Genomic DNA, 12997 nt, shown 5'->3' on the forward strand with positions numbered 1-12997 from the left:
AAATTAGCAAACCCATATATATATATATATATATATATATATATATATATATATATATATATATATATATATATATATATATATATATATATATAAACATTTTTAATTATGAATATTCGTTAACGATATTTATTTTATATTTTTTTATCACAATAAGATGCATTTATTTGATTATGTGATTATTTGAGTCAATTATTAAAATGAATCAACGATTATAATATTACATGTGTGTTATTCAAGTGAATATAATATTAATAATTCATAATAAATTCATATAAGAATTGTAATATCATTTCCAATATAATTTAAGGTAATGAATATGCCGTGTTTTCTCTCTGTTAAATTCTTAATATACGTCATAAGTCATCTCCTATATAAGTATAAATATGATATTTTCTAATTATTAAAAAATATTTTAATATATAATAAACGGATATTTTATCTTGTAAAAATGGAAACAAATGTAGAAAAAAAGAATGAATCATCTTTATTTATATAAGTGAAAACAAATGTATTCATTTTTTTATAAGAAAAAAAAATGAAATTATAATTATAAAATTAGATATAAACAGTTTTTACAATTTAATTATATATAATATTTATTTATTTTGTGGATGATATTAGTTTATTTATTTTTGAGTTAAATATTTTTTGATGTCTTAATTAGTGAAAATTAGAATTAATCATCTTTGAAATTTTAATCTAATTTAGTCTCTTAACTCTAAAAATGTGTAGATTTAGTCATTTTAACTAAATTTTATTAAGTTTAATTGACTTTTCAAACATGTTTTATTATAACATTTGAGTTATTTACATTTATTCTTCAATGTTAGTTGAAAAATGCATATGAAATTTCAAATAAATTTAACAAAATTTGATTAAAATGACTAAATTCACACAGTTCTAAAAATGAGAGACTAAATTAATATAAAGTTAAAAAGAAAAACTAATTCTAATTTTTCCTAAAAGTTAAGAAAACAAAAACATAATTAATCCCTTGTTTTTTTTATAAATAATTAAAATTAAAAAATGATTAAATAGAGAAACAATTAAAATTAAAAAAAAAAAGTTACTTGAAGGGTGAAATTAGAAAAAACAAATACACACAAAAAATAATCATCTTTATATAATAGTACTAGTAAAAACACATGCGCTACGCGTATGTGTTGATTTTTTATAATAGTAATAATAAAATTATTATTTTAATTATGAAATTATACATAAATAATTTTTATAATTTTATTGTAAATAATTTCTATTTGTTTTATATGTAGTTTTATAATTAAAAAATGTTAAGTTTAAAAAACATGATCAAACTAAAAAAATTTGTTAAATTTTAAAAGATGATAAAATTGATAAAATAATTATTTTAATTCAATAGAAAAACTTTTACCTAAATGGTGGTGAGTTTGGAAGGCACCCCAAGAGTCTAGAAAAACAATTTTTATAACTGATAGTGTGTTTATAATAATAAAACTTTATTATTTTAATAATAAAAATTTAAACTATAAATAAAAATTTTATAAACGAATTTTATTATTTTAAAAATGCATAATCTTTGTAAATGTTTTTCTTTTAAAGCTCTTTCTTTTCTTTTTAGATTTTCGTAATGTTAATTCATTTGTTTGAATATCAAATATGATTATGATGATCTTTGATGTGAATTCTCAACTTTTTTCAATCAGTTTCTTAATAGAATAAATCAGTTTTCTATTTCTTATTTTGATTGGTGTGTTCTTTCTGTGCATGTGAGATATTTTGGTTCACATGTACTGTACGAGTCTTTTATAAGAGTCTTTGTAATCAATGATTCTAATGGTATTTGTGTGTTTGGAAGTGTTTATAGGATTATTATGAGTTTGATTTGTCTCTTAGGTAAGGAAAACTCATTGCAATGTTTTTAACTAATAAATAACTTGTAATTGCTAATTGCATGCTTGTGTGATATTCGGTTTGTATGATTGAATTGTCTGATGAAATATGATGTATGCAGTTGAGTTAGGATTCAGTTTGGCTCACATGAATTGTATTTTAAAATTTAGTATGTTATATGTTTGATATTGTTATTGAAATTAACTAAGTCGTTAAAATGTGTATAATTTGATAATTGGTATGTTTTCGCATTTGTGGTTGTTGTTGAATTGATTTGTTGGGCTAGAATGACATAAATATGTAAAATTATGTACAGACTTTGTTGGATGAGAATAATCTCATAGGGCACAACCGAAGTCAAAGACCTCGTTGACTTAAAAGTTGTTAGGCAAGAATATACTTGATAGGTGAGGTCAGAGTTAGAAAACTATTGACTTGATGGTCGTTGTGTGAGAATAATCTCATTATACACAACCAAAGTCAAAGAGCTCACTAACTTGAAGTAGCTACGCGAGTCTCGTTGGGCAACTTTTGTGAGAATTTAAGTCTGTAAGTTCCAGTGCTATTCTCGTTGGGCGAGCTACCTGGTCCTTGGATTAGTGTGCCTTCAAGCACTACTCCTTAAGCAAAAATATTAAAGTTGAACTCAATTTTCATATGCCTTTTATGGTATGTTTAATACTTGTGATTTTATGGATGTTAAAATGATGATTGTTTTTATAATGTAATATGAGAACGATTGGTATTAATCCAAAAAAGATTAATGGTGGTTAAAATATTATGTGTATTGATATATGGATTTCGTACAAGGAGTTGTCATGTCTAAATGGTTTACATTGGTCAATGATGTTAACGGACTAATCTTATGTGTGATAGAATGAAACCTACTTGCAACTGTTCTACTAGAGGTTACCACAAGTGTACAACTCGTTAGAATATGATATTAATACATGTATCTAAATCTTCAAGTCTAATATGACTCTTTTGTATGTGATATGTTTTTTTTATCATTGATGGTTTATATGTGATAACATCTCTATGCCTATTTTATGAATTTCTCTTTTTAGCACATTAGTTTGTCTTTTATTTTGTGCTTGTTTTGTCTGCGTATTCTTTTTGTTTATAATGATCATCTCAATAATATGTGCAGAAGAAAATGTCGCGCTTGATCTCGTGTGGGACAACGGTGATGCAACGACATGATTTTAGGGTCATGTAATACCGACTTGTATATATAAACATAATATACTTCTTTGTTTATTGATCGTTATATTTATAATATTTTATTTAATATTTTACACTATTAATTAAGATATTACAATAAATTATAAAATTAGATATAAATAATTTTTATAAAATTATTGTAAATAGTTTTATAATTTTAAAATGGTTAAGTTTAAAAAACGGAGAAATTTATACAAATTTAAAAAAATCATAAAATTGATAATATAATTATTTTAAATTTATAAAATTTTTATTTAAATGATAAACTAGGAAAATAGTGGGACCACATAATGAAAAATTCTTTATATATATATATATATATATATATATATATATACTTATTTATTTATTATCATATGAGAAGTAAAATATATTATCATTATTCAAAATCAGTGAACGTATGTTCATTTTTATGATAAAAAAAATTAATTAAATTATTATTATCATTCTTATAATTGTAAAGTTAAATACAAATATTTTTTATAATTTTATTATGAGTAGCTTTTAATTATTTTATAGATATTTTTTTAATTAAAAAAATATTTAAGTTTGAAAAAACCAGTTAAGTCAGAAAATAGTTAAATATAAGCAAATTATCACTCAAGAGATAACATTGTAAAATATATTTTTTTTTAAATGATTTAAAGGATAAAATTGAAAAACAATATGTACACACGAGAAAATGAATACTCTTTCTATCATAATACAGAAGACTATAGTATCAAATTAATGTACATAAATAGGTTTCAAGAATATAAGTAAATTATAGTTTTTTAATAAAAAATAAATAAAAGATAAATATAGCATATGATAATATATTTATATTGAAACCATTCAAATGTTATTACGATTATTATTATTATTATTGATGGTTATTTATTTTATCAGTCATTATATTGAGAAAATATATTCTTAGTTAATTATAGATATTTATTATAAATATTTTTAGTGATCAACTTTATTTCAGTTTATGTAACAATGTCCTTTTAATATGTATTTATATCGGTAACTTCATAAATAAAGCTATCAAGGGGCCCTCTTGCATTAAAATTAAGAGATTGGAAAAATATTGGGAAGAATTAAATAATTTTTTTTAGAACTATACCATATTATACAAGAAATAATGGTGATTAATCTCGTATTCTAACAAAATCAAGTGAAACAGAAATACTGTGCATCACTCCAATAATGTGACAACAACATCTTCAAATGAATTTTGAACATTTTCTTTGAATTATTAACAGAAGAGTTTTACACCATCTAATTACAAGTTTATCTTATTTAACAAATGTGAAAAAGGATTATATTATTAACAATAATATAGTTTAATACTATTACTTAAATGATTATAATTTTTCAATACATGTTTAATCCATACAAGTAAAAAGAACTAATATTAAAGTTAAAAAAATATCTACTATATATTCTGAAATAATATTCTCACGGTAAACTTGTTTCTTTCAATGTTTCCCATTCTCCACCCATCAATGCAAATCTTTGCATATATTTTTTCAATCAATGACGAAAATATGTTAAGAGTTATTTTAGTATATATTTAATGTAAATAATCTTATACCTTCAACTAAATATGAACCACGTTAAGTGTTTTTATTATAAAATTAATAAATTTATTATATACGCGTATCCAAGAATTTAATTTAGATGTACTGATGTTATAAAAGTTTTGCATCTCATTAATAATTTTTGAAAATTAAGTGATTTATTGGCTGATGATTAAGCTCTTAAAACATTAATTAACATGTCATCTTTTAATTAAAAAATATTTCTCTAGATGTTTAAAATCATGCATGTTGACATTTTCCTATAATTATTTATTATTATTATATATTGTTGTTGTTATTATTATTATAAAAACAAATTATTTTTTCTCTCTAACAATGATTAGTCAGCAGCAGATTCATAAATCATATATCATTGATCCTGTTCCTTTCTTTATGTTCAGATTAAATTAACATCAATTTTTGTTTTTGGCTTCAGTGATAAATTTTCAGCATCTATTTCAAGGTTTCGTCTTTTTTGGTATTTTTTTTTTCACGGTTGGATTCTTTCCTAGCTCACCCATCTTCGATTTTCTCAGCCTGTTTCCTCTTATGTTTCAATAGGGTTTCTATATTTTTTTTTTCTTTTTTTTTCCTCTAAGCCTTTTTTTCCTCCAGAAATTCTTAAATTCGTGGACGTTCGAGGCTCGATTTGGTACGTTTCTTTCGATTTAGGGTTAGGGTTTTGTGTCTGTTAGTCAATGAGTTTGTTGCATGCAAATTAGGGTGTCGATTTTTGTACCTTCTTCAAATCTCTATTTGGTTCTGTTGCAGTGAGCTATGGGCACTGTCTGTTTTACATTTTTTCGTGAAACAAAGCATCAAAATTTTGACTTCTTATTTTCCCGACAGGATTTTGATTTGGGATGAATTCTTCCTTTTCTTTCTCTCTTTTTTATTTCTTTTTGGCTTCTTAGTGCATTGAATTGGTGCTGCATTCACTATACGAATTGAACAAGGTGGCATGATGCAATGAAGTGTTGTTCTTGGAGGGTATTATCAGTGTAGCACTCTGAATTTGGAGGTAAAATGTTCAGTCCAAGCGTGGATTCTGCGAGGGATGCTGGTGGTGTGGCAGCGGCTGTGCTAATTCCCATGCGGTTTGTGTGGCCATATGGGGGAAGAAGTGTGTATCTAAGCGGTTCTTTCACACGGTGAGTCTTTTGTAGATTAACACACCTCAATCCTTCTGCAACCATCATCCATTTGGTGAAAAGGGCTCCACTTTCTTCTGATTTTATTGTGTTGGTTTTCGTGGGATTCGTGTCACTTTCCAGGTGGTCTGAACTTCTACAAATGTCGCCAGTGGAGGGCTGCCCAACTGTTTTTCAAGTCATTCATAGCTTGGCCCCTGGTTATCATCAGGTAATATTATAGTGTCTGACTAACAAGTTTTGTGCACTTCATAATTTTTGTGGTCTATTGTTTATAATTTATGTTTTGGTGGCAAAATGTTCATTTCGCACTGAGCTATGTTAATGACAATACCTTATAGACAGCATTAGAGAAATGTTATTTAGTGCAGTTATTTGTAGAAGTTTTGAAGGCAAGATCTATTCAGAATCTTAGTTTTTTTTGATATTTTGTTTTGCGATGTTTGATTTTCTCAATAAATACCGCCCTTTTCTGACTGAAGTCTGTTTATGAAGGTGTCAATGTGTTTAAAAGGTTTGACCTTTATTCTTGGTGGCTAGATACTTATTACATAGTTTTTTGAATGCAGTACAAGTTTTATGTTGATGGGGAATGGCGGCATGATGAGCATCAACCCTGTTTATCTGGAGAATATGGGATAGTTAATACTGTTTTTTTGGCTACTGATCCTTTTGTACCTCTTTTAACTCCAGACACGGTTTCTGGATCTAACATGGATGTGGATAACGAGGCTTTTCGACGCATGGTAAACATTACTTATACTTTGACAGTTGTTAATGTTGTTACGAGCATATATTATCTTTCTCATACTGGCTGGTGGAGTTGTACTTGGTACTGAAATTTCATAGAATAGTTTTCATATTGATATCTATCTGAAGATTGTATTTAATCCTTCTGGAACTCCTAGATCCCATTATTTTAATGTCTTTTAATTCTGTAATACTCATTTTTCTAGGTCTGACATAAATTGATATTTTTTTGTGTGTAAATGTTTGCCCACATCTTAGAAGGTTTGGGATAGTCAGTGCTTTAGGGAGTGGGATGAACGGAAAAGAGAGAGTAAAGAGATTGGATAGAATATGTGGAAGTGGGAGGGAAGTAGTAGTTTATGGAGCCAGCAGATGAAGGGTAATTTAGTCTAAGAAAGTCTTTACCAAAACATCATATCACCTTTATTATTGCTATAGATTATAGATTAAGATTTTCGTTTCCTTGCTTATGAAAATTCATTGTTCAGGCCCGATTGACAGATGGTACATTAAGTAATGTGTTGTTACCAAGGATATCAGATGCTGATGTACAGACCTCTCGTCAGCGTATTTCTTCATTCCTATCTTCGTGCACAGCATATGAATTACTTCCTGAGTCAGGCAAGGTTTGGAACTTTTACCATCAACCCCTTATTTTTGGTGACTTTCCATCTAGAATTACTTAATTTACTAATTTAGTGACATCTGGCCACAGGTTGTTACCTTGGATGTCGATCTGCCTGTGAAACAGGCATTCCACATATTGCATGAGCAGGTATCTTTTTGCTTGGACTAAAATTCTTATATTGACTTTTCAAATATGTTGAGTGATTATGCTAATAATCTGTTTGAATACTGGATACTGCATGTTACTTCCTTTCTTTCCTGGGTAAATAGGCTGGAAATAACTTGTATACTTTCGAATCCTTTTGTTGAATTTGAGAGGTTGTTTAGAAATCTCTTGCTTTGACAATGTTTGAGTCTTTTGCATCTTTCATTTTATGCTCTAGCATATTCATCTGTAGTATTACTGTATGTTTTTTCTGTTGCTGATTAGTAGTTTGTGCATACTACTTATATGAATCGAGTAATTTTACAGGGAATTCCCATGGCTCCTCTTTGGGACATCTGCAAGGGGCAGTTTGTTGGAGTTCTCAGTGCCTTGGATTTTATTTTAATTTTAAGAGAGGTATGTCAAGTACAAGACTGTATTAGCCCATCTTGTTGGCATGTTTTTGGTAGAAAAGCTCTTGTCGTCATGGTTTGTATTACACTTAAAATATCTTGGAAAGGCTAATATCAATATATACAAGATGCATGACAAATTACAGAACCTGTTATCAAGAACATAAAAAATGAATTAGAAAACCAAAGAGAAATATTTATTACTTGGTTATAGAATTATAGTTAATTTTGTTCATGAAAGGTGGACCCATTGCTTCATATTTCTTTAATTTAGTCCAATTGTATACTTGTGTGCTAAGTCCAACCATCTTCTTGCAAGAACTGTATCTGCAGCCTTGCCCCCATGGCAAGCTCCATCAAATAAATGGCCAGACCCAATTGCGAAAAAAATAAACAGAAGAATCTGAATAATAGTTGAGCAATTGACAATGAATAAGTGATGAATAGATAATGCATGTTATTTGCGTAAACAATACGATACGGAGTTACTATAACATTTATCTTCTAGTTTTTAAGAAGCAACTTCAAAATTTGAATTTGGTTTGTCTTCTAAGAATTTCTAACCTTTTTTTTTTTCAAATGCCTGGAACACAGTCCATTTGGTGGACATTATGGGATGAAAAAGGATAGGAATAGGACAAGGGAGCTTGATTAGAGCAGGATAGGATATGAACTAGATAACTGTAATCTTTTGTTTAATATGCAATGGAAAACAAGACCAGATGAAAAAGGATAAGAATAGTATCATTCTATGTTGTGTTTGATTCTCTGCGTCTGACGAAAATGACATAATCTAAATCATTTAAATGGCAACTTACCCTTTTGACAGAATTGTATATAGCTTTTTGAAATAAACTTTAATGTATTTTTATATACTATTTCAAATTATAAAAATATCTAATTAACAAATTATAATAGTTTAGTTAATTAATTATCTCTATAAATATATAATTTTGACATGTACTGAATTTTAAAACCAATTTCTTTTAAGACTGTGTTGAATTAAATTATAATTTTAAATTATAAAAATTATATTAGTATAAAAATAATTTTGACTGAGTAGTAACACAAGATGTAAGTAATTTAAATCTTCTGTAAATCATTCACATTTTAGATAACGAAGGGAGAAATTTCATAACAGAAAATATTTCTTATCTTATTTTACTCTAAAAATAGAAATTTAGGGAATTGCACTTCATCTGTCTTCAATATTTGGTAATGCTTGTTAAAACTTGGTCCTTTTCTCAGCTTGGAAATCATGGGTCCAATCTGACCGAAGAGGAGCTTGAAACACATACCATATCGGCTTGGAAAGAAGGAAAATGGACAGCATTTACACAAGGTTTTATCCGTGTAAGTGTTTTATGTTGGCTTTTCCTGGCATTGATATATGGATGCCTTTATTGTGTAATTATACTTTTTATATGATGATGCTTGTTTTCATTCTGACCATTATACATTGATTGTTTTCATTTATGCAGGCAGGGCCATATGATAATTTGAAAGAGATTGCTCTGAAGATCCTGCAAAATGGAATTTCAACAGTTCCTATTATTCATTCATCTTCTGAAGATGGCTCATTTCCCCAGCTGCTACATCTTGCTTCACTTTCAGGAATCCTTAAATGTAAGTTTTTTCCCGAACTTTCTTTATATGTATGTTTGTTCAGATTTGGTTGATTCTTACCAAATTGGTTTCTCAGGCATTTGCAGGTATTTTAGGAATTGTTCTAGTTCATTGCCCATACTTCAACTTCCAATCTGTGCAATCCCTGTGGGTACGTGGGTGCCCAAAATTGGGGAGCCGAATTGCCAGCCTCTAGCAATGTTGAGACCAAATGCTTCGCTTACTTCAGCCCTAAACTTATTAGTTCAAGGTGTGATTTCTTTGTCTAACTTTGAATATATTGTACAAAAGAAATTGGTATCCTATTATATTTTTGAGGCATTGAGTTGATGGTAGAGGGTACTCTCTTCGTTTTGAGAAGAAGGGTTTTTTTCGTGTGTAATTAAACAATAAATACAAGATGAATGTTTAGAATAAATAAAAAGTAAGGACGATCCATCTTCTGATATAAAGAAATGACTTTTTATAGAGGTGTTTGCTTATGCTAATGTAACATCTTGTTCTTTGTTTTGTAGCTCAAGTAAGTTCAATTCCAATAGTTGATGACAGCGACTCATTGCTGGATATATATTGTCGAAGGTTAGTTGTTTTCATACTTGTCAATACACTCACTGATGCCTTGTTCGAGATACTTGGAATCCATCTATGGTCCAATCATCAAATTGTCCTACCACCAGTTCGATGTTTAGAGGCACTTGTCCACTTTTCACTTTTCCTCCCCTCCTTGTTTTTACAGTGATATAACAGCTTTGGCAAAGGACAGAACTTATACACATATTAATCTTGATGAAATGACGGTTCATCAGGTAAGCCTTTTTCCTTAAAACTTCTGTTGACAATTCATGAAAAAAAAATAAAAAATAGAAATATGAAAAGTTCATCTTTTCTGGTTAGGTAGTTTTGCCGATTGTATGACACTAATTGCATGAGGATGATGTTAAGAATTTCGTTAAATCAGAGATTTTCCTCCCTAAATTTAGGCAGCACAATAAAGAGTATCTAGAATTAAGATACTTTAATTGTGTTTTCCCTCCTTTTGAGGTTGTGTAATGTCCATAGTTTTTTCAACGTTTCTCATCTCAAAAAGGATATAGAGCTTGATGTGATGCTAATTGGTAATGTAAAGTCTGACATGGAACTAGATTGCTTTTATTCAAAATGGTAGTATAGTAGTGCTGTTGATGCAGAGGTTATATATCCTTCTGTCTGGTGTTGAAAGTTAATATGCATCAATGAATTAATGTGTACATAATGTAAATAGGCATTCACTTTACCAATAAAGAGTTACTTTCCCCGATGTTTATTTTTCTACTAAGTCTTGTGTGAACTCCAAAAGTGAACTTATCCTTTAAATGTTGGTAATGTATCCCATTTGTTGGAACTTGTCATGAAGAATTAGGCAGATGAATTACAGACACCGACAATAATAATCCACGTCAAATTGTACTAGTCTGCTTGTAGCATTTTGGTTGTCAAAATGAGCTGATATAACGGGCTTCCTAAAAATGTGATATATGGATAAGAAGGGAGTTTTAATTGATGAGGATGAATTAGTAGTAAAGGAGAAAAATGGTGAAGGAGCTTGTTTTTTAGGACTTCTCTATAAACACTTATAAATAAGAAAATAAGAAATTAAAATAAATTGGAGCTTCTCCCATGAGCTAAAGTCAACTTAGCTCAATTTTGGGAGAAGTTGGATGATATAACTTGTGTGGAGTGTGCAGTTCAATTCAATAAAATCTTTCATTTATTTCGAATTTCTAATTTTCAATGCTCGGTTCCTGATTGTGCTGATGTAAACCCCACCTTCACCATATTAGCCCACACCTAGTGGAGAATATTTTTAGCAGAAGCTAAAAGCTGATTGTTTAAGCTGTCAAGAAAAATGCTGATTTTAATAGGATAATCAATATTGCCCTTAATGGCTGATTTGAATTAGGTGAGCTATAGTACCGTGAAATAGGATTGCGGCTGTATTTCTTTTAAATGGGGAAAATGAACTCTTCTATCTAATCTGTAATGAAACCTCTTAGTTCGTTGCTAATGCTAGTTATAAGGATTTTGCTATTTATTTGTATGTCTATCTCCTGAAAGTCACCCGGTTTCTTCCCCTTGTTTGGATTCCTTTGTACGGTCACATTTTAGGGAGGAAAAATGGAAATTGTTTACCTTTTGTTCCAGTATTTCCTTTTAGAATTTTGGTCGATGTTAATTGTTAAATCAGTTGAAGAATAAGGGTGAAAGCTTGCATCTTTAACTGTTGGTAGTACCTAAGTTGGTCTATTTTTCCAGGCATTGCAACTAGGGCAAGATTTTTACAGTTCTTTCGAACCAAGAAGTCAAAGATGTCAGATGTGTTTGCGAACTGATTCTCTGCATAAAGTGATGGAACGTTTGTCACAACCAGGCACGTTTCTTTGGCCTTTATCAGATGAAAGGAGCTTTCTGTTTTTATTTTTAGTTTAACCAGACTTCAATGCAGGTGTGAGGCGGCTAGTCATTGTGGAAGCTGGCAGCAAGCGGGTAGAAGGCATCATATCACTGAGTGACATATTCAAGTTCTTCCTTGGTTAGTTTGGATTGTTGGTGACCAAACAAGTTTGACAGATAGTGTGGTGGTCATGACACTTATGCATATAGTCAGGCAACCATCATCGGCCCAGCCACAGCCACAGCCACTAAGAAGAGATTCCAGAGCTTTTACACGGTGATTTCATCTTTATTTCATTGAAATACAATTGGTTTGGCCTCTTGCTTCATTGCCTTGTTTTAAGATTTTAGGCTAGAGAAAGAGGCCTGTAAATTTTAGCCTGATTGCCCCAAATTTATTCATCTTTCCCCACTCATATTATGTTCAAATATGTTGTCCTCCTCATATGGATACAGGCAAAGGGGAGTGCACAATGTTTGTAATCGTTTCATATATTGTGAAGTCACAAATTTCGGGGGGAAAATTATGGGAGGACCAATATTCGAAATACTATTTTTTGTTGGCTAGCTGTAGTTCGAGGAATAGCATTTGTTAACTATCCCTTTTGTGGAGTGGTGATGGACATAATAAGCGAAACTGGTATTTCTTTTTTCAATGAACGAAAGGGGAAAGGAGTTGGTGGTAATGGACGAAAAATGAAAGAAAACAATGCATCAATTTCTTTGTTGGTTCTAAATTTAAGAAATGAAATTTATTCGGTGGCTATTCTCGAAAACCAGAACCCGAACCCGAACAGAAAAATATTTCCAAAGTCGAAATGTAAGGAAAAAAAAGTCACAGTACATGGTGCACACCGTAAAACAATGAATGGAGTTTTGGTGACCATAAAGGCTGCCAAAAAAATTATGAAATATAAAACCTTTTAGTCTTTTATCAATCCATTAGAGTAAAATACAAAACTAATCAAAATAGCCTTAACAGGATAGATTCGATATTGCATAATACAGTTTTGCTCGGTTTAATACAATTATGGGTGAGTTGGTAACACATGTTGAACTTGCATAGGGAGACTTGAATTCGATTTGAACTAAATTTCATTTCGAAGGAAATCCGGAATAATATTTCGAAACTTACAGAAGAGTGAAGGTAATGCCTATGTTGTCGAAACTTGAATGTTACACGGAAATTCAAATAAT

The 12997-nt window shown here is 29.6% G+C and overlaps 1 protein-coding gene across 4 annotated transcripts; it reads left to right on the forward strand.

The window, feature by feature from the left end:
* The first annotated feature begins 5037 nt into the window (after positions 1-5037).
* On the forward strand, positions 5038-12460 carry LOC106769249 (sucrose nonfermenting 4-like protein). Of its 4 annotated transcripts, none has more exons than XM_022784060.1 (15): positions 5050-5121; positions 5274-5310; positions 5573-5809; positions 5933-6020; positions 6379-6555; positions 7048-7185; positions 7275-7334; positions 7659-7748; positions 8993-9097; positions 9226-9370; positions 9447-9620; positions 9886-9949; positions 10107-10176; positions 11663-11777; positions 11853-12460. In XM_022784060.1, exons 3-15 carry the CDS (start codon positions 5685-5687, stop codon positions 11942-11944), a joined length of 1443 nt encoding a protein of 480 aa, XP_022639781.1. In that variant the 5' UTR covers positions 5050-5121; positions 5274-5310; positions 5573-5684; the 3' UTR covers positions 11945-12460. The 4 variants fall into 4 exon arrangements, with proteins under 4 accessions (XP_014510271.1, XP_014510272.1, XP_022639781.1 ...); XM_022784059.1 differs by having other exon boundaries at positions 5062-5136; XM_014654785.2 differs by having other exon boundaries at positions 5038-5310; positions 5508-5809.
* Positions 12461-12997: the final 537 nt, after the last annotated feature.

The sequence above is a fragment of the Vigna radiata genome, chromosome 7 (assembly GCF_000741045.1).
Source record: "Vigna radiata var. radiata cultivar VC1973A chromosome 7, Vradiata_ver6, whole genome shotgun sequence".
NCBI lineage: Eukaryota > Viridiplantae > Streptophyta > Magnoliopsida > Fabales > Fabaceae > Vigna > Vigna radiata.

Coding starts and splice junctions, on each gene's coding strand:
- LOC106769249 (XM_014654785.2), top strand. CDS start 5,685: ATGTTCAGTCCAAGCGTGGATTCTGCGAGGGATGCTGGTGGTGTGGCA. Junction 9,950..10,106: donor CTGGATATATATTGTCGAAG/GTTAGTTGTTTT, acceptor TTGTTTTTACAG/TGATATAACAGCTTTGGCAA. Junction 11,778..11,852: donor GGAACGTTTGTCACAACCAG/GCACGTTTCTTT, acceptor ACTTCAATGCAG/GTGTGAGGCGGCTAGTCATT.